This window comes from Anolis sagrei, chromosome 1 (genome assembly GCF_037176765.1).
Source record: "Anolis sagrei isolate rAnoSag1 chromosome 1, rAnoSag1.mat, whole genome shotgun sequence".
NCBI lineage: Eukaryota > Metazoa > Chordata > Lepidosauria > Squamata > Dactyloidae > Anolis > Anolis sagrei.
In genome coordinates, this window is record NC_090021.1 from 250,158,578 (window position 1) to 250,181,627 (window position 23,050).

Below are 23,050 nucleotides of genomic sequence, written 5' to 3' on the forward strand. Positions count from 1 at the left end.
AGACAACAGAATAGGAAGGACAAGAGACCTCTTCCAGAAAATTAGAAACATTGGAAGTAAATTTCAGGCAAAAATTGGTATGATAAGAAACAAAGATGGCAGGGACCTAACAGAAGCTGAAGAGATCAAGAGAAGGTGGCGAGACTATACAGAAGATCTGTATAGGAAGGATAATAATATCGAGGATAGTTTTGACGGTGTGGTGAATGAATTAGAACCAGACATCCTGAGGAGTGAGGTTGAATGGGCCTTAAGAAGCATTGCTAACAACAAGGCAGCAGGAGACGACGGGATCCCAGCTGAACTGTTTAAAATCTTAAAAGATGATGCTGTTAAGGTGATGCATGCCATATGCCAGCAAATATGGAAAACACAAGAATGGCCATCAGACTGGAAAAAAATCAACTTATATCCCCATACCAAAAAAGGGAAATGCAAAAGACTGCTCAAACTTCCGTACAGTGGCCCTTATTTCTCATGCCAGTAAGGTAATGCTCAAGATCCTGCAAGGAAGACTCCAGCAATATATGGAGAGAGAGATGCCAGATGTTCAAGCTGGGTTTAGAAAAGGCAAAGGAACAAGAGACCAGATTGCCAATATCCGCTGGATAATGGAGAAAGGAAGGGAGTTTCAGAAAAACATCTACTTCTGCTTCATTGACTACTCTAAAGCCTTTGACTGTGCGGATCATAATAAATTGTGGCAAGTTCTTGGTGGGATGGGCATCCCAAGCCACCTTGTCTCTCTCCTGAGGAATCTGTACAAGGACCAAGTAGCAACAGTAAGAACTGACCACGGAACAACAGACTGGTTCAAGATTGGGAAAGGCGTACGGCAAGGCTGCATACTCTCACCCAACCTTTTTAACTTGTATGCATAACACATCATGCGATGTGCGGGGCTTGATGAATGCAAGGCTGGGGTGAGAATTGCTGGAAGAAACATTAACAACCTCAGATATGCAGATGACACCACTCTGATGGCCGAAAGCGAGGAGGAGCTGAGGAGCCTTCTAATCAAGGTGAAAGAAGAAAGCGCAAAAGCCGGGTTGCAGCTAAACATCAAAAAAACCAAGATTATGGCAACAAGAATGATTGACAAGTGGGAAATAGAGGGAGAAAATGTGGAGGCCGTGACAGACTTTGTATTTCTAGGCACAAAGATTACTGCAGATGCAGACTGTAGCCAGGAAATCAGAAGACGCTTACTTCTTGGGAGGAGAGCAATGACCAGTCTCGATAAAATAGTAAAGAGTAGAGACATCAGACTGGCAACAAAGATCCGCCTAGTCAAAGCCATGGTATTCCCTGTAGTCACCTACGGATGTGAGAGCTGGACCTTAGGGAAGGCTGAGCGAAGGAAGATCGATGCTTTTGAGCTGTGGTGCTGGAGGAAAGTTCTGAGAGTGCCTTGGACTGCGAGAAGATCCAACCAGTCCATCCTCCAGGAAATAAAGCCCGACTGCTCATTGGAGGGAAGGATACTAGAGACAAAGCTGAAGTACTTCGGGTACATCATGAGGAGACAGGAAAGCCTAGAGAAGACAATTATGCTGGGGAAAGTGGAAGGCAAAAGGAAGAGGGGCCGACCAAAGGCAAGATGGATGGATGGCATCCTTGAAGTGACTGGACTGACTTTGAAGGAGCTGGGGGTGGTGACGGCCGACAGGGAGCTCTGGCATGGGCTGGTCCATGAGGTCATGAAGAGTCGGAGATGACTGAACGAATGAACAACAACAAACCTGCCAAATTAGACCCACCCCACCTCTCTACCCCCACTACAGCCCACAGTGCCTTGAGATATGGGAGATCTTTATGCTATACACTGTATCTATGGAGACATATCAACATGCACATCTACTTATGCAAAGTTGAGCCAAATCAGAATTGGATGGTCTGGTTCTTCCAGCAACTCCTTCCATTTACAGAAGGAACACTGATCTAACAAAGTATTTAAGTATCCCCTTAGCTTGGCAGATTCCCTGAGGGTGTATAGCACACATGGGCAAACTCTGGCCCTCCGGGTGCTTTGGATGTCAACTCCCAAAAAATCCCAGTCAGCTTTTCCGCTGATAGGAATTGTGGGAGTTAAAGACCAAAACATCTGAAGGGCTGATGTCTGCTCTTGCCTGGTGTATAGGATTGTCTGCATGTTTTCTTGAACTAATTTAACCATAAACCTATTGATAGATGATTTTAAAAGTTTTGTACAATACAAAGGGCTTACCTGTTCATAAAACTCATTCACAATACCCTCTGTCCATTTCAAATGTAAATCTCTAACTTTTGCTGGACCATTGATATCTGCCAGCTTGATGCATATCTGACACACTAATAGCCGATCACTCTCACTGCTCCACTCAATAGTATGACCATTTATATCATTAACCTATTGGGAAAAGGGTAAAAAAGTACAACATGTTGTTAAGAATGAAAACAGAAAAACAAGTCAAATAATGTATTATACAAAGAGCATAAAATGCTGGTACTCATATACATACCAATAAAAAGGAAAAGGGTCTGGGCTAAATCCTTAAAATTTACTCTGAGTTATTATTTAAGAAAAAATATACAGTGGAACCTCAACTTAAGTGCATCCCAACTTAAGAGCTTTTTGAGTTAAGAGCAGTCACTTGGCCTCAGTTCCACTGTGAAAAAACAGCATGTGTTGAGTAGCTTGTAATTTTGTTAGTTTTATCTTATTGTAGTGTTCATAATATAATCTGAAGACTTACAGAAGATCAAATAAATGTATGATGGTCCAATTTGGAAATGTGTTTTTTATGCTTTCAATTGCCTCTTGACTTATTGTGACCCCATTAATTTTGTAGAGGTTTTTTTTACATGAGGGATACTCAGTGGTGTACGCAGAGGTGGTTTTGCCAGTTTCTTTCTCTGAAATACAGCCTAGAACCCTTGGTATTCAGTGACAATCTCTTATTTAAGAACTAACCAGAGCTGTCACTGCTCAGTTTCTAAGATCAGACAGGATCTTTTGAGTATTTAGAATGGTAATTCTAAATCTGCCAAATGTTATTACAATATACCGTATTGAGATAAATATATGTTATGTAGCTGACATTACAGTGCAGATAAACATGTGTAACAAACCTTGGCATTAAATTCTGCAAGGAAATCAAAATGTTTCTTGAGGTCTGTTGCAAGGATTGCTTCAATAACTAAGAATCGAAATCGTTTGAATTGTACATGATCAAGATCAGGCAGGAAGTTGTATTCTGGTTGAGATAAAAAGAGGCTCCATGCAGAAGCTGCATGATGATTTTCCAGAACTGATCTGTCATTATATAACACAGCCTGTAAAAAATTACATAACAAATGGTATTATGATTGAAAATTCACCAATACATAAAACCAATTCATAAAACATAATTAATTTTCAAATAAAAATACTTTTGTTAACTGAAAATTAAAATGTTACATTGCTTTGCTTTTATATATGAAGTCATGCTGAAAAGTCTAAAATACAATCTCTGAACACAAGTAATTACTGAATCCACTAGATATTGGTTGACAAACATCAATACCTTTGACTGTATATGTTTAGAACTGAATGGGACATTCATGCATCAGTTTTGGTATTTTTTGTCTCACTGTAAATTATTGTAAATCCTCCTACCTGAGGAGCATTTGTAGCTACCAAAAAAGCATTTGTACGACCAGGATGGTCATAATCATGCATAGCTGCTGCTACATACAAAGCCATTAATTCTAAGGCTGGAATGTTTGAAGCTAAGCATCCATAGTTTTCATCAAGAATTGGACAGCTCTTGGAGGAAACATAGGAAACATGGCCAGCTAAAATACCATTTTCTGTATCTAGGGAAAAATAAACATGAAAATAACATTTTGAGAACATTCAACATTAGTGATTTTTCAAGGCTTATCTACCAGCCAACATATTTCACTGGATTGGAAGGACTCCCTTCATTTATCAGCAGAAACATTTTTGAGCTTGCTAAATAGGCTTATTTTCCTTTTTGTGCAGTACAGCTGAAGAATTTTCTGCAGAAACCACTATAAACACCATGTGTTGTTGCTGACAGATTGTGTAAAAGGTTGACTCCGAGTCGCCCCTGGGCTGACAGGGCAAGTATATAAATATAGTAAATAAATAAATGACATTTTGAAACCTTTTACTGTTTGTTTATTTACAGTATTTATATACCGCCTTTCTCACCCCTGGGGGGACTCAAAGCGGTTGCCACTTTTTTTTGTAACCCTCAACATTAAAGGGATCCCATTTGGGGTCAGGATTGACAGTTTAAGAAGCAGTATTTTAGATCTAAGTAAGTGATGATTCACCATTCAACAGATCTATTCTAACTGGAGCTTCTCTAACTAAGATGACCAATAGGATTCAAACCGCTTTTTCGTTTCTGTAATACAAAGCAATATCATCAAATTCACAATGGGCTTAACCAAATTTTAAGATAGGTATATTAATTTGAGAGAATATTGAATGTCCAAGACTATTTCACTTCCACACTGAAATTTAAAAAAAAGTTCTAATTAAGTTAAAGAGTTTAATCTTAGATATTTTTAGTCTAAGATGTTTCATTTCCTAATTAAATAAAGAAATATTAGCCTAATGTATTTTAGTTGCTAGAAACATGCTGACTCCTGCAAGAAGATATGGGTCTCATTCAGGAGAAGAGATCTCAGTGAAACCGATTCCTTGGCAGGAAAGAAAAGCATGTCTGCAATTATTCAATCAATTATCTTAAAACCAGACACACACTGCTTGTAAATGACACCAACTGTTTTATCTTTCAAACATGAAACCTTCATGTAAGAAAAGAAACACACTTAAAAAATATATGACATATATCAATTTTATTTTATTGGCATAAACGTCTTTGTGTAAAAACGGAGAACCATATCAACCACATACCACTGTCAGCTGCTGTCATAGCACCACTGTGTATTTGCTGAAATCCAGGAATAGGTCTTGTTGTAAGATACCACACAGCATGAAGAACATCTGTGGCATGTATTCGATTGTGGTCTAAAATCAATTTATAAAAATAAATGCAAGGATTATTTTAACAAACTAAAATCTACTGTCAGCTACTATCTGTTTGCAAGCTATTCTACTATAAATCTATGGCTGAGCTCTCTTTGAGAGGAAATTAAATGATATCCTAGAACAGAAAGGATTATAAATTGCTAGCTGAATTGCAGGATGTGGGTGGGTAGCTGGGCAGAGGCAGAAAGATTCGGTGTTAGAGAACTAAATAGGAAGAAAAGTTATGACTGGAAAATTACAAGACAACAGAGCCAATGAGAAAGGGTGGGTTGAGATAAAAGAATAAAGAAAACAGTGTTCAGAAGCGGTGATAAACCACTAATTCAAGAGGAAAGACATATTTTTTTCTTCATCAGCAAATGGCTGGATTTCCTGCTTGCCATCAAAATAAAACAACTATTCAGAAATGCAATTCATCATATTACAGTAGACTCTCAACTAACCGGCACCCATGGGGATTGATAGAATCATAGAATCAGTTTTTATTATCTATTTACTTTATTTATATCCCCACCTTTCTCCCCATGGGGACTCAAGTTGGAAGAGAACACAAGAGCATCCAGTCCAACTACATTCAACCATGCAGGAAAACACACTCAAAGCACCCCTGACTGCAAGGAATGGAGAGCCATTTTGTAATTATGTATGTGCGTGATTGTAACTCTAAGGTTTTATGTTTTAGATTTATATATTGTCTATATGCGGAACTTTGCTGTATTTTGTTAGCTGCCTCAAGTCCCTTCAGGGAGATGGTGGTGGGGTAGAAATAATGATAATAATAATGATAATATTTATTATTATTATTATTATTATTATTATTATTATTTGAAACACAACAAGCTGAGTCCACAGCAGACATTTTGCTGGCTGTTGTATTGGCTCACACGTCGGACACTTCCCAAGTGTCTAAGACTGTGTGATGTATCGGTGAATAATGCGCGCAGATCCCAGTTAGGTGGCCTTCTGCAGCTGGCAGCTGGTAATTTTGTCAGCGCCAATTGTGTTTAAGTGCAGGCCAAGGTCTTTAGGCACTGCACCCAGTGTGCCGATCACCACTGGGACCACCTTTACTGGCTTGTGCCAAAGTCTTTGCAGTTTGATCTTTAAATCCTCATATTGTGTAAGCTTTTCCAGTTGTTTCTCTTCGATCCTGCTGTCACCTGGGATTGCGACATTGACGATTCATACTTTGTTTTTTAACACAATATGTATTATTATTATTATTATTATTATTATTATTATTATCATATGTATTTCCCCTTTCTGTATCTTTACAGCTAAATAATCTCCTTTCTCAGGCAGAGACAAGTGGAACATAATATTACAAATGGAAGAGACAGAACTTCAAATTTACATTCCAAAGCCGTTTTGCCATTAATTGCTTTGTTTACAAACCATTCTCTAATAGTCTAAAATATTTGTTATCTGCTTTATTTCTGCTTCCCTAAGCCCTTCTGCCATTTTGATATTAGTAAGTTTGTTTTAGGGCAGGTGTGTGGAAATGTGCACAGTTTCAGATACTGTTGAACTGTAACTCCCAGCAGCTCCATCAGACAGAGTCAATGATAGGAATGCTGGGAATTACAATTCAGCAACATCTGAAAAATGTATACTGTACTTCCCATAAAACTGCCTCAAAATAAATGCACTAATGGTTCTGTTTAACACTTCTAACAAAGGGGAGGAACAAAGTAACATTTGAATTATGTGTCCATACATTTCAAAATGGAGGACAATCTAAGGCAGTGGTTCTCAACCTTGGGTCCCCAGATGTTTTTGGCCTACAACTCCCAGAAATCCTAACAGATGGTAAACTAGCTGGGATTTCTGGGAGTTGAAGGCCAAAAACATCTGGGGACCCCAGGTTGAGAACCACTGATCTAAGGCCACATCCAAAAGGCATGCTGTGCTAGAAAAACGCTAAGAATCAGGTGTTCTAACTTTCATAAAATTGATTTCATACAATATACATCACATCACTATTCCAAGAATGCTTATAAATCGCTGTTGCAGACAGACATAATTAAACAGAATACTGGTGAAACAATGCAAAGGAAGGAAAAGATGCAACAACAAAAAAGCCTAATGCTATGAGGTATTACTTACAGGGAATGTCTCGGTAACCATTTTCTAATGCTCGAAAGTAGTTCATGAATTGCTGAGTTGGAATTTTGAAACTTTCAAATAAACTGGTGTCTTGAAACAACGTGAATGCAACCTAAATATATAACATAATTAGTTGTACTCCAGATAACTGATTTTACAGATCAAATTGTAATCAATTGATTACAGATCAAAGGACCATTCAGAACTGCATGTAAGGTATTACTCTCCCAGATACAAAAAATTAATTACAATAGATTATTTTTGGTAGAGAACAATAATTAATTGCCTATAAAAATAGTGGATAATCATTGGCCAGGGGACCACGCACCCTTATTTCTAAAACTGGGATACAACACTCCAAAAAAATTTTTAACCCTTTGGTTTCTCTTAAAGAAGTAGATAGATAAGAAGTGAAAGAGAAAATCAATCAATACTTTAGACCAGGTATGGGAAAACCCAACCTGGGAGTCAGATGCGACCCTTTGGGCTCTTTTCTCAGGCCCTCCTCTCTCTTGCCATTCTATTCTTCCTTCCTTCCTTCTTTCTTTCTTTCTTTCTTTCTTTCTTTCTTTCTTTCTTTCCCTCCCTTCCCTCCCTTCCTTAGCATCCACCCTTTTGTCCTTCCATCCTTCTTTTTTGTCTTCCTTCTCTTTTCTCCCTCCCTCCATTTCCTTCCACTCTTCCATCCTACTCTCCCTCCCCCCCTTCCTTCTCTTTTTCCCCCCTCCATTCCTCCTGGGGGATGTTTTGCTGGGAGAAGAGAAGGTAGAGAGAGAACATGAGAACCATGTTCCAAGATGTAAAAGGGTGTCCCATTGAGGGGGGGGGGGCTAACTTTCTGCTGTTCCAAAGACAAGGGCACAAGGGAGCAATGGGTTCAAATGGCAGGGAAAGAGATTTGACTGAGAAGATTACGAAGAACTTCCTGAGAGTAAGAGCTGTTGGAGAGTTGCACAGGCTGCTTGGGAGTGTGGTGGAGTCTCCTTCTCTGGAGGTTTTTCCGCTAAGGCTGTCTATTAGGAGTGCTTTGATTGTGCCTTCTTGTATGGCAAAGGGTTAGATTGGATGGCCCTTGGGGGTCTCTACCAGCTCTAGGATTCTATGTCAGGAATAGGCAATATGGGGTATAATAGATACACTTTTTCCTATCCTGTCCACCCTCTCATCCTGACCAAGGTCAACACTTTTGGGATCCAAACGTTTCCCATCTTTCCTTCACTTCTGCCTCCAAAAGAGAAGAGGAAAGTGCAGGGAGGGGGCTTGGGGAGAACCTCCTCTCTCCCAGCCCACCCAACCCACTTGGGCCCACCATGTAGCCCTCAAGTTAAGAAGTTTGCCTATGCCTGCTTTAGACTAAACAGAACACCTGAAATCTGGGAAGATACAATATGGGATGCTTTCAAGGGGCAAATGTATCTCAATGGAAAAGACGGAAAAGGTAAGGCAGATAAATTAAAACAGGAAGGTGAAAAGATATGTCAAGACCCTACAGAAGAAAATAAAGAATGATGGAGGGGGACAAACACACAATTAGACAATTTAGAGAAAATCAAAATTATAATTTTTTTTTGTCAAAAACGACTTTCAGATTTACTCCATTAACAACACAAACAGATTGGCAAGATACTTAAAAAAGAGGGGAGCAGTAAATTAATTAAAGCAAAGAAAAGGGACAACTTGAAACAAAGGAGGAAGATTTAAAGGAAATTATGGCAGGTTATTATGAAAAACATGAATAAGGACACTGAAAGTCCGGAGGCACTACTAAAAAAATTAGACCCTCAGATAGATCGTCACTGAACAAAAACAACCAATAATGAAATAGAAGAGGAGATCAAATATTTGAAATCAAATTCATCTCCTGGTCCTGATGCATTTACCACATTTTTTATATATAAAATATTCCAACTAGAAGTTACCTCAAATCTACTAATACTGTTTAAGGAAATAATGCCAAAAATAATAATCCCAGGGTCATGGAAAAGATCAGAAATAAATAACAATATTAAAACCAAATAAGGAGGAGGTCGACCAAACTCATATAGACCAATAACACTATGCAATTACAAAATTATAGTGAATAGACTGAAAGATATCATGCCAAATTTAATAGAGGAAGACCAATATAGATTTATTAAAAACAGAATGCTTACAGATCCAATCAGAATCATACTAAATGTAATTATCTATGCAACAAGAGAGAAAACATAACTTTTGATACTAAAATTGGATGTCTAAAAACAGAGAACACAAGAGGCTGATAAGCAATGTTTACTATGGTCTTATTTACAACAAAAAGTTTCCATGTACTATTCTTCCAATTATAAATTGCTTAAGGTATTTTTATTTTCCATGACTGCATTTACTAACAACAGCATTATATGAAACATATTCACAAAAGCAACAAACCTGACTAAGGATTCTTTGAGATTTGTCTCCCATTCTTTTCACAAGATCAAATATTTGGAAATTCCAAGTGTTCATTTTCTCTATTAATGAATCATGGTCTTCTATTGCCATCAATTCTAATGAATGATCATCCTCCATTTAAGTACAAATGTGCATTGTAAACAGAGAAGAATACAAATGAATATTTAGCATGTGCATTTATACAATCGATTTTGTTGTTAGTTATCATAATTATATTTTTACAGATACTATTAAACAAGATCAAGGGCAATTTTATGTCGGCTGATTGTTAATGTATATAGAAAAAGATAAAACAATGTATCAAGGCTTCTTTCTTTTTTAAAGAAAATAAAGGCTTTATCAGACCAGACTCATTAAATCAATGGAACATGGAAGTGTTGACATACCAAGTTCCCATTGATTTGATAGGTCTACTTTCGTTAGTACTAACAGGTGAAACTAAAACAAAACAGTAAAGCTCACACATTAAGTCTTTTTAATTTCACTTCGGGACAATGAACTTGGACCAACATTGTGGTATTTATACTTCCCTATCACTCAGCTGCTCAACACATTTTTATCATTTCATGAATTCAAGAAGCTATTCTACCTTTGCACAGAATGAAAGTGTAGTAACACTTGATTACTCTTTGGCAACAAAAATCTATTCTGTTCAAAACCCATGGATCTGATATTTATTTCCTGCCTTTCTCTTGCTACCACTTCAAAGGAACTCTCACACAAGCATAGAAAACACATTAGTGTTGTGTGAGTGTTCATGGTTTTCTCTGTTTTTTGTAATCCTAGAGTAAAATATAACATCACAAAAAGTATCACTTAGGGCAGATACAGACAGCTTTTTATCCCAGAAGTGCACGCTTTCTGGGGTGGGTGTCCAGACATTCTCTCGGGACTACCCTGAGATAACGTCTGGAAGCCCTCCCCCCAAGCCCCAGACCCCTTAGAAAAGTAATAAAAACTTACACGGCCTCCATTATAATCTTCGGCCAGCTCTCCCAGCGAGTAGAAATGATGCACCAGAATAGTGGGGGGGGGGGGATTTTCCTCCCTCCCTCCCCCCTTCTCCTGATGCGTCATTTCTACATGCCAGGAGAGTTGGCCAAAGTTTGTAATGGAGGCTGCGTAAGTTTTTATTACTTTTCTAAGAGTTCTGAGGGCTTTCTATGTTTTATGACACAAAAGCTAATGCCGCTACTTCTTTGAAAATAACTATTTTGGAAAAAACTAATTGGACCAGGTTTTAATAAAAAGTTAGATGGGGCAAAAGGAAGGGGAGAGGAAGCATAATGATACTGGATTCAGGCAAATTAGGATTATTTCAAAGAAGAACAGAAAACAATTTTTGGCCTAACAAGAGGAAGTTCAGTCTTGCCAGATCTACTGTCTGTGGCAGAGTGTTCCTGTTGCCATCATAGTAAAAAAAAAATTTAAAAAATTAAATATAGATTTTATGAATTTCTGCATTTTGAAAGCTTGTTTCTAAAAATGTGAAGAATACCAAGAGTAAGTCAAATATATATACTAGGAATTCTTTATAATGTAATATTAAACATTTTATTAAATCACAAATCACTTAACTACGGGTATTAGTGAAATAATATATGCTTACCTCCAACAAATTATTGTGATTTTTTATTTCTCCTGTTTCACTCTGCTGTTTCTCTATAAAGTGGGTTGAATATTTTGAAACATCTGTATTTCCATCGTCACCTTAAATAACAAGCAATAATAGTTGCAGTTTAATTAAAATAAATTAATAATCTTGGGCTCATCTATTCTCCTAAACTGTTTCTGTGACAGGTTTCTACAAGGGGATATTTGAAATGCTACTATTTTGAATGGTCATTTATTAACTCATTCAAATGAGTTTTGGACCTGTATACAGCCCTGATTAGAACATTCAAGAAATGAGCAGCCTTTGACAGGAACTGTGAAACACTGCCGCCGCCCCCCCCCCCCCCCCCCCCACAACCGTTCTGTGGCTATCACAAATAGAAAACAAGCAAAATATGGAAAGAAAGGGGAGAAAGGTGTGTTGTGTAACTTCAGATGACTACTTAAAGAGCTACAGTGATAAGTAGATCATCCTTCTTTTTTGTGCTATTGTGAAAATTACCATAGTAGTTTATCCAGGTCCCATGTTTTAACTAAAAGAAGGAAAGAAGGAAAGAAAGAAAGGACAGTAGTGGGTACAAAGGAAACACCTATCCCTTTGCCCTCACATTAAGCTAATAAAATGGTTAACAAAAATTGATCAGGCGTCTGCCCTATATTCATTTGGAACAAAGATAACTCCAAGTGAGTAGCAGGTATAACTACTACTCTCGTGGATTTATCTTTGTTCCAAGTGAATATCGAGCAGATACCTGATCAATGATCGTTAACCATTTTATTAGCTTAATGTGAGGGCAAAGGGATAGGTGTTTCCTTTGTACCCACTACTGTCCTTCCTTCCTTCCTTCCTTTCTTTCTGAAAGCTACTAATCTCAGAGAGAGTCTATGGCATAAATGGATGTGTTCAGAGCACTGACATTTCATACTTCATGCAAGGATTTATAAAAGGTTAGATATTATTTCCAATGTCTAGTCCCAAATCTTGTGCAGAGCCTGTATTATGCTGTTTCTGTTGCTTCATCACTGAGGAAACCACATCCTTTGGTACCTAAGGAAAAACTCCTGTGACTCGTACCTTGCCAGTAGTGGCATGCAATATTATCTCTGCTGGATTTGAAATAAGAGAAAGATGATGGGGATCAGCCATGAGCAACAGTGCTGAAGTTGGTGGACAATGGCAAACAATAACCAAAACTAAGGCCCCTTCTACACTTCCAGTTAATCCAAAATCGGATTATATGTGTCTATACTGCCATATAATCCAGTTCAAAGATGATAATCTGGATTTTATAGAAGGGGCCTAAGATATGAAATTTAAAAATAGCTGCCTAAGGGAAAATAGCATTAATGGAGAAGAGCATGGAAACATGTCCCTTTTTTATTATTTATTTTATCAACAATAAAATAATTTTTATTATTTTATTGTTGATAATCGTGTTTTTAAATCTATATATTTCAATAATACAAGTTATACAATTTATAGACAGTAATTTCTCCATATATGACTTATATTACTATATACGCTAATTAAAACCAGATCCTTCAAATTGTAGAGTTCATTCAAATATAATTTTAAATTCTAGCCCACTGAAGTGAATCAAAATCAGTTTTCAACAGATGTGGAAGATTTCTGTCAAGCTAAAAAAATACATAAAAAGTAGGTTGTTATTGAAACAAAGAGTAGAAATACAGGTTATTTATAAACCCACCTGTTTTGTGGTTTTGGTATTCTGCTACAGATTCAGATAATGAAGTAGCAACTGACTTGAATATTTGCCGTCCACAACTTATGGAAAACAAAACAAGGTTTTTAAAAAGTCATTTCTAATTTCTAATTACAGCTTTTAAATAGCATGCCATGTATCTTTAAGCAACATACAAAAAAACAAATGTTTCAATGCAGCTCTTATTCAGTGTCCTCAATCAAAATAATTTTCCTGAGTTAATGTGATTTAGGTAAGTAAGTGCAGACTTAAATAAGTTAAATTAGTCTAAAAATGGATTTAAACCTTAGTTATCCAAATCTCACTAATCTAACTAGAAAACCCACTATAATTAAATTAATTTACACTGATTTATATAGATCTGGGGTAGTTAGGACTAACATTAGATTTAGTATAATTGTTTTTTCAGGTGGAAGTGGCCTATACTGTTAGTGAACAGTACAGAAAGCAATGTCTATAAAGGAGGAAATACAAAAAACATGTAGTTTTTAAAGTAACTACAGTCTGCTACCAAATATAAAAGCACCCTAGTTGGTAAGTTTAATAAAATACAAGGAATTGTAGTCAAAATATGAAAAAAAATTACATGAACCATTCATGAAATAAAAGTACTCCGTCTTAACCATGTATTGTCACTTTACCCATGGAAGTCTATAATACAAATTTTGTTTACATATTATTATTTAAATGCTGAATAAATAGAAGGAGATCATTACCTGCTACATGTATAATGTGAAGATGTTCTAATTTGTTGTTGAAAATCTGAAGAACTAAATGTGCATCCCAAAGATTTATTCATAATGCTTGGCTTAGTAAGAAAATCAGCAGTGTCAGGAAATTCTACAGGTGACCTGTGGTATCCACCAAAGAGAAATCCACTACTAGGAGAAGTCACAGGAATTGGATTCTGGGAAGTTCCTACAGAATGAGTACAGCGTGTGTGGAGGACGCCAAAGAAAAAAATTAGAAGCACAACACACAAACAGCATCCAGTCTGACAGGATACTTTACAAACTTTCCTAACATATAAAATACACACGGGGGTGACTCCAAAGCAACGGATAATCTCAGAAGTGACCATATTGTATTGCTATGTCTAGAATTTATATTAATCAACATCTGTTTCATATCTTATACATACTAACTAGTAGGAGTAATCTCACTTTCCCCAATTCAAGCACACATGCATGGAGACAACATAGATGTGATTTAAAATAGCTTAGTGCATGTCTACATGAGCAACGAACACTGGAAGTTGCTTCTGGACATCCACTTGACATTCAGGAACTTCTGTCCTCTAACTAGGGATAAAACCAGTAAATCCAATTTTATCCCATGTTAGCCAAAGTTTTGAAATGCTCCGGAGCATTTTGGGCTTGGTATGAACAGCCGGACCAGTTCTAATTCGAATCAATACAGCTGTTCACATGGGCTAGTGCCACCATCCCATTTTCCCTGCTCTATGTTTATAGAATGCTAATTGCTAAACTATGGGAAAGGGAAAATTAAGTACATCAGGAAATAGAAAAAAGTGTCTTAGAAAAGGAAACTAGACATTAAACATGATAAAGAGAATGATCTCATAACCTGGATAGTATTCTTGCCTCATACTGATAAGCTATTTAAACATCCTCATTGGTCAAAAATGAGAGTAGCCCATAGAACACCACACATTTTAATATGGCTGAAATTGGAAACTTATTGATTCACCTGAATGTGCCCCCCCCCCCTCCCCACCAAACCCTTCCCCAAGAACAATTCAATGAGATTGGGCAGGAAATGTTGTTTGGGACGACACACTACAAGAAAGAAAGGATAACAGATTTGTCCATATGGACTACTGTTAAAACAAAAAAATTAAGGAACCAATTTTAGAACTTGCTTTGGCTTAAATGTTTGCTACTGTGCGCCAGTTTAGGCTGCCTCTTCCCTTACCAGTAATTCACCAAGAACAGAGAAATAATAATAATAATAATAATAATAATAATAATAATAATAATCTTTATTTGTACCCCACCACCATCTCCCCAACTGGGACTCAGGGCAGCTTACATGAGGCCAAGCCCAACAAGAAATACAATAAATAAAATCCAAACATAAACAAAAACATAATCAATTACATAAAACATAAACTATAAGAATACTACATAAAACATAAACTATAATAATCATTCATAACAGAAAGAGATCCAGCATACTATTTCACTACCCATTAGACACATTTGATGAGAATATGAGATATGGAATTTCCTGCTGAAGGAACTTAGTTTGCCTCCCAGTGGCCAAATCTACACTGTAGTTTGAAAGTGCATTATATGTATGGTCAGTGTAGGCTCATATAATGCAGTTGAATTACCCTAAACTCCATTATATGAATCTACACTGACCATATAATGCATTTAAGCTCATTTGGTAGTGGGAGGGGGTTGTGGTAAATGGAAAAACTGGCAGAATGAAGGCATTCTCTTTTAATGATGTATGTTGTATGTTTTGGTTTTAGTTTATTCACTTTTATCAATATTCTGTTCTAATTATCATTAGCTGCATTGAGAATCTTTCTTTTTCAGAAAAGAAAGTAGAAATACAATAAATGCATATTATTAGTTTGTATGTCTAATGTAGGTAAGTCCTTAATTACTAATTCTTTGTGAGAAAAACAAACAAAGGAAGTTGAGATCTTGTATATTTCACAGTCACAGTATAGAAATGTTATTGAGCTTTTTTAGTGCCTTCCTATGGTGCTCAGAACTACTTTAAGCTTCTTTTAAATTTTCCCATGATATGAGATAGTTGTGATATAATTATTCATAATTTTTGGAGTGACCACTCTTAACAGTAAGGCTATTTGATAATAGGGTAACATGGGGGTCCTCATTTAATCAAAGCAGACTTCAGAGCAATTAAAAACAACAAAAAATCTTATCTCCATGGGGCTGAGTAATTTTGTAGGGATTTAAAACGTACAAATATTTACCCTTATTGAGGGTAAAACTAAGTGTATGTGTTTAGATAAAAAAAAAACAGTTTATTTTAAGACAGAAAACCAATATGCAGCATATTAGGTAGTCTACAATAGCCTCCTATAACAAATTGTTACTATAAGCAGCTTGGGTTGAGAAATGCGGGCTAGAAATACTGTGCATAAGTAAATAAATCAATCTGTATGCTTTTCTATCAGCAAACAGATAGCATGCTGTATGTTGTTATTTTGCATCCCCCTAAATATTTTACAGCCAAAAGACAAACTAAAAAGAAGCAATACATTTTGATCCTACCAGCTCGTTTTGATCCTATACTGTGAGCCAAAGTCACTGAAGATGATCTTTGTTTTGGTATTGTCAACAAGTTTGTGTTAAGAGGTCCATTAGGGTAAGATCCTTGGCTAATCAAAATAAAAACAACAAGATTTTTTCCTGTTATTTTACTTAATTGAAAATAAAATAAAACATATTGTAGTCTTGTGATTAAAATGTAAAAAAAGACCAAAATTACATGAATGGAAATGACTAAGAACATATCTTACAAACAAATATTGCTCCATATAAATTCAAAACAGACACATTAAAAAACTGATAAAATAAGATATAAATCACCTGTAAAGTAAACCCAATCATTCAACCATTACCTGCCATCCTCTCTGAATAGAACAACTATTTCTAAATGAAAACAATTGACTGGATAATACCAAAGACCTACCTAATCTAGCATTTCTTTCACAGTTTACAAACAGGTATCTATGAGAAGTCAACAAGAAGTAGAAGAATCCAAGAAGATTTTCCCATTTATATTTCCATGCCAATTGTAGCTAGTGGACATGAATATTGGTATGTAATACAAGACAGTCGTGCAATCCCAAAATACCAGATATGCCAAACATAATGCTTTCACAATAATACGGTTAGTATCTAGTGATTCCATGAGCACTGAATACAAGGAGTAAGGAGACATTTTTCACAAACTTCTCTTTTCTCTAAAAAGCTGGTTTTGCTGCAGCTGGAAAGGGGGTGGGGGTGGGGTTGCAGTGTTGCAAATGGAAGAGGCCAAGTACTCCCCTTCCCCCTCCCCCTCCCTTGTTGCAATTGAGCTTTTTAGACCCATGTATAAGCAGAAGAAGCACATCTATTTACAGACTGAAATGCTGGATTCAATCTAAAGAAATATTTCTAGAAAAATGCAGAAGGGGTTAAGGCAAAATGTTGTCCTTCCATTTTAATATTCCTCCAGATGTCACAATAGAGTTTGCAATAATTTTAATCTAAACATGGTACAAAGGTTGAAACATAATGGAAAAAAGGTAAAAAAAATACTGTACTGATATCAGTACATCATCCACAGATTCAAGAAACTGGGCTTGAAAATATTCAGGAAAAATTCCAGAAAACAAACCTTGAGTTTGCTATGTGCTGAATGCTATGCTGATATATAGGTATACCTTGCTGTTGCTTCCACCATTTCACAGATCTTCAGGCTATCTCCACCATTTATTTGAGCTGTCTGCTATTGTGTATAAGGGACAGCATTTACATAATGTAACAGATTTTCTTCTTCCTCAGGCAATTGTAACTCACTGAACAGCACAAAGTGAACTATTTTTATATGATTTGAAATTACTTGTGTATTAGTTCATTAGACACATTGTGCCATCTTCCTCAATAGACAATTTTCCTAGCACCAATTTTGAAAAATACTCACTTTTTAATGAGGACAGCCATTTAAATATTTGTTTATTCATACAGCTTTATCAAAATTAAACCATTCATACAGCTTTATCAAAATTAAACCGTTACTTTCCCGCTCCGGCGGGAAGGTAACGGCGCTCCATGCAGTCATGCCGGCCACATGACCTTGGAGGTGTCTGCAGACAATGCTGGCTCTTCGGCTTAGAAATGGAGATGAGCACCACACCCCAGAGTCAGACATGACTGGACTTAATGTCAGGGGACTACCTTTACCATTTACTGGGAGACAAGACTTGTGATTATTATCCCAATGCATATTTAACATGAATGATATCGATCAAGGCTGTTTTGTACACTATTTAATTTCAACACTAATCATTGTTGAAAAAAGTTCTGTCCTAGTTTTGGTTTCTAATTATAAGCTTGCAGCTATGTTGCTAAATGATGCCATCTGCTGTTTGAAAGGTTGACAATGCATACAAACTACACAATTTAATACACATTTAAAGATGTAAGATCTTTAGAGCCTGGCATCTTATTTTCTGGATGAGAAAATAAAGATTAATTTTAATATATGGTACTTTATATGAAATTTAAATGAAATTTCTATTCCCTGTATAACAACTGTTTGATCTTACTAATGCTCACTAGTTAAGCCCCATTTTAGATCTCTGCAGTACAAGCAGCTCCCAAGTTATGAACAAGATAGGCTCTGTAGGTTTGTTCTTAAGTTGAATTTGTATGTAATTCAGAACAGGTACATTTCTTAAGTGTAGCTCCAGCTATATATATAGGCTTTTGATAGCATAGGGAAGGGTTTATGCCCCTGTGTTTGTTTTTTTTTTGGTTTTTTTTTTTGCTGTCTGTGCCCCTGTTCAGAAGATTTCTCCTCACTTCCTGTCCTTGTGATAATTGGATTTTGAAAAATTCGGCTTGTTGTGGGAACAAGGGTTGGTGATAAAGCTTCAGTGGAGACACCTTTTCCCCATGGTAACTATTTAGAAAGTGAATTACTCTCTCTATGGGTAGATGTCTCTCATTTCCTTTTGTCTCACACCCCGTTCTTAACTATGAGTTGCTTTAAATCAGGCATTTGTAGCTCAGGGACTACCTGTACTTATAAAATAATAAATTTACAGAAATTGAAACGCTAATTAACAATTTGTAAAACATCACACTACTAAATATAATATTATTTTACTTACGGTAAACGATTGTTCCTTTATGTTTGCTCCTTTTTAAAAAATATTTTACATGTGGTCACAGATCAAAAACTGGTTGAGGTATGGTTGTTATTATTAAGATATATATACAGCATGATAGGTGATATTAGTAACACTGCAGACAAATACTCCCCATAGCTGCTTTATGATCAAGATAGGCCTTCCCTCAAGCCCCAAAAAACATGCACCTTAAATATCCACCCCTCTGGAAACAGAAATAAAAGTTAATATGAATAACTACTTAAATTGTAGTCTAGTCTGCCATTTGGTCTCCTACGGAAAATATTGTAGACCGAGGGCCCTTATACACAGCCCTATATCCCAGAATATCAAGGCAGAAAATCCCACAATATCTGCTTTGAACTGGGTTATCTGAGTCCACACTCAGATAAAGTGGGATTTTCTGCCTCAATATTTTGGGATATAGAATTGTGTGGAAGGTACAGCTGGCTGTGTTTCCAGAGAATGTAGTGTGACAGGATGCTTTAGTATGGATTTGACACTGAGGAATTTATCTCGGTTCATTATTTCTTTTAACTTCTTAGGTTCAGAATTAGTCATACCATCAATTTTTTATTATGTATTAGTGTGTTGTGCTTTTGATATTTTGAATGAATGAAGGAATTAAAGCATACACTGTCAATTTGCAAACATTTTTATAATAGTAACTGTACTGTATTAGTAAAAAAATTAGTTTGATTAAACAGATTTTCTCTGAAACATTTCCTCTATCAACTCAATTTTCTATTTTATCTGAATGTTTTTATTTCAAAAGTTAATAAATACTAAACAAGATGGAAACTAAGAAATTTTATATTAATACAGCCCTTACCTTGAAGAATTATATTCAAGATGTACTCGTTTGCCATTACTGCGATCCCACCTAGAAGATGGTTCAATAGGCAGTAAACTTGTTGCTCCTGAACTCCGCCTTAACTGTGGAGTTGGCAAACTATTTCGGCTGTTCATTGTCTGTTGAATGAGTAAAGAATGGCTGTGTTTTTCTACATCAGTATATAGCTTTATTCAATACATTTATTTCCCAGGTTAAATCAGGGCTGGGTATTTTCTAAGGATCTAATTTTTTCCCTGCTTCTTCTGACTTTACCTAAAGCCCCTCTTGAATGATTACCCCCCACCGCCGCCCCATTCAAATGATACTCCTTCTATTTGGCACTGAAATTTAATTTTGCTGACTCTGGGTTTTTTTACACTGCTAAATCTGTGTTCAGAAATAGGATGTAACTGTTATAAGAAGACATTTTTCAGAGTGTTTCATCTGGTAGTTATATAGAATTGATATGAAACACTATGGGGCAACATTTTGCTCACTTCTGATTTAAATGAATCAAGATAATTCCAAGTACACCAAGGTATATTCCAAATGGCAATTTCATTTAATTTAAACTTAAATGAATACATAAAAACGTCGGACTTTTTTATTTGTCTTGCTGCCCCAAAATTCCCAGTATGGTGTAGTGGTTTAAGTGTTGGCCTGCAATTCTAAAAACCAAGATTGAAATCTCTACGCAGACATGGAAACCCAGTGGGTTTAGACAAGACCAAGGCTGATCTACACTGTCATATAACCCAGTTTCAGAATGCAGATTAACTGCATTGAACTGGATTATATAGTAATGAACTCATATAATACAATTTGATGCAGTTTAATCTGCATTAAATGAGTTTACACTGATCATTACAATGCAGTTCAAACTGGATGATATAGCCTTAGGCTAGCTCTACACTGCCATATAATCCAGTTTCAGAATGCAGATTAACTGCTTTGAACTGGATTGTATGAGTCTGCACTGCCATATAATCCAGTTCAATGCAGTTAGTCTACATGGCAGAAACTGTATTATATGGCAGTGTAGATGGGGCCATACTCTCTTGGCCTCAAATAAAATAAAAGGCAAACTCCCTGTGTCAAGAAATGTCTGTGATACATTCATTTTAGGGTTACAGTATGTCTTGAATGAATTGTTTATTGTACCAACCATTGACCATGACATCAAATAATATACAACCTTTAAAACTACAATAAGCACTTTCCAATATAAACATTAAAACTTATTCTATATACTGGCTCTTTAAAATTACAGTAAGTCAGAAACAATTTGAAGGCACACAACAATTTATACTCAAACCTCCTAGAGCAAAATATGGATTCAAGTATTAAATGAAAAGCTTCATAGTGCATTTGTGGCAGTGAGGTATGCAACAGTGGTAGGCTGAGCTGGTATGACAAAATGAAATGTTTACTTTCTTACAAAATAAAACAATTTGTTATCTAGATTCTTTAAGGACTGAAAAACTATCAGTCTTACTGGGATGGAAATATTGGGAAAAAAGGTTTCAGTAACCAGAAAAACTAGAGGATACTGTGAAGGGTTCATAGAGGCTGAAATAAAGCTACAAAATAGATAATACACACATAAGGGAACATGAAGGAAAGGAGAAGGAATTCTGGAATAAGAAGTTACACAAAGCAAAACAGTAGCTAAACAGAAAGGGGAAGAGTAACTATGGGAGAAGAGGAGTAGCAGAGCAATAGAACAAGATAGAAGGTAACTAAAGGAAGTTGATCAAAAGAAGCACTGGACCAGAAATCTAGAATCTGGGGTATTAATAAATAATAGCAAATACATGCACAGTTGAAGCCAAAAAATATATATATATAGGACAAGACAAAACTTCTAAATAGTGCTCAGGCTTCACAAAATAATAGTTGTAGATCACAACAGGCAGAAAGAGAAAAGAATTATGAAAGTTGAAATTTGTGGGAAGAGAACTGAGGCAATGCAAGAGTGGAATATTCAGAGTTCAATGAAATTTTCTGTATTGAATAACCAGCTAATTATTTGACTTCACACTTGTGTTCATGGTAAGACATGTCATTAAAAGAGAGGGGATGCAAAAATTGCCTTTCAAGTTTAACCGTACTATCTTTTGAAGTGGGCCAAATTGTACAGTATATAGCTCACACAACAGTTAATCAGCAAAACTAGTAATGTAGTATATAGTAAACATTACTTCATTGTGTTTGAAAGTTGTTGATTACAAACTAATATAGAAAAACGTGAAAAATTATCATATGGGTAAAGCATCTAGAATATGATGTTTCAAATTTCATAAAATATGTTAGATAATATACAAGCATATCATGCAATGACTGAAATTGTGTTATTTTGACCTTATGCAGTTTACGATCTCCTCTTTCAGATGAGTCTTCCATTTCTGGATATGGATAAAACCCCGGAAAGGGAGTAAACAGGTTAAGCTTTGGTTTGCATGCGCCTGAGAAAGTACTTATTAAACTATTGATACTTCGAAGTGAAGAGATCACATGAGGTGGAAGGACTGGATCGTTCAGGAGATCAGACACCATGTTGCGAGTCTCATTTAGTATAGAAAGATCAATTCTATTTCCACTGCAAGCATTCTGAAACAAAAACAATGAACGATTAGTAACAGCAGCCTTTTTATTATGAAGCTGAATATAAAAATATTGATAGAGATATAGATCTTGGATGTTTTGATATGGTATATAGGCAATACCACAACATACTTTATCAAACAAGTTCTTAAGAGTATATACAGTATATCATTTATTCTCTGCTCTAAGCACAGGATAAAGAGAACAGTGGATCACTTGCAATCTGTTTAAAATGTATTGTTGTAATGGTTGTTGTTGTTGTTAAAATCCTAACATCTGCTTTATATCATAGGATCTGAGGCCGGTTCTACACAGCCATTTAAACAGAGTCAAGATATGCATTAAAGAGAAGCAGTTCGCTGCAGAACACATACACTGGCAATGCAGGAACACTAAATGTAGATCAATCTGAAGCCATGCATTTTTTTCGTACCTCATCCAATGGAATGCGCTGACTAGCATCGGCAGGATGAGTTCTGATGGGCAGCAGCTCATGAACAATGTAGTTTTCTCTGTTGGGGAGATGTGTTTCCAGATTTCAAGAATGCATCAGCGCTAGCCCTGTCTTGATGAGCACTTCACATTTTTGTCTTGATTCCAGCTCTGCATGGGATATACAGTGATTGGCTTCAGTGGATTTTATGACCTACTCTGGAATTTCCAGTGAGTTTTTTTTACTATACTGTTTCTAGCTGGATGTGCTATAGTGCACTTTGGGGGGTGTACATTTTGTGGAACCTGACCTAAAGACTGCATTTCAATGCCTGTGTAGAACCACCCTCAGACTG

The 23,050-nt window shown here is 36.2% G+C and overlaps 1 protein-coding gene across 1 annotated transcript in view; it reads right to left on the reverse strand.

Annotated features, from left to right (window-relative positions):
• Positions 1–23,050, reverse strand: part of PDE3B (phosphodiesterase 3B) — a 66,091-nt gene that overhangs the window by 6,031 nt on the left and 37,010 nt on the right. Inside the window, exons 3-14 of the mRNA XM_060767514.2 lie at positions 22,020–22,268; positions 19,656–19,795; positions 16,197–16,303; positions 13,638–13,839; positions 12,907–12,983; positions 11,193–11,293; positions 9,563–9,694; positions 7,154–7,265; positions 4,913–5,026; positions 3,638–3,837; positions 3,112–3,315; positions 2,228–2,389 (exon numbers count right to left, since the gene is read on the reverse strand). Coding sequence (XP_060623497.2) covers positions 2,228–2,389; positions 3,112–3,315; positions 3,638–3,837; positions 4,913–5,026; positions 7,154–7,265; positions 9,563–9,694; positions 11,193–11,293; positions 12,907–12,983; positions 13,638–13,839; positions 16,197–16,303; positions 19,656–19,795; positions 22,020–22,268 — 1,800 coding nt within the window. The remainder of the gene's footprint in view (positions 1–2,227; positions 2,390–3,111; positions 3,316–3,637; positions 3,838–4,912; positions 5,027–7,153; positions 7,266–9,562; positions 9,695–11,192; positions 11,294–12,906; positions 12,984–13,637; positions 13,840–16,196; positions 16,304–19,655; positions 19,796–22,019; positions 22,269–23,050) is intronic.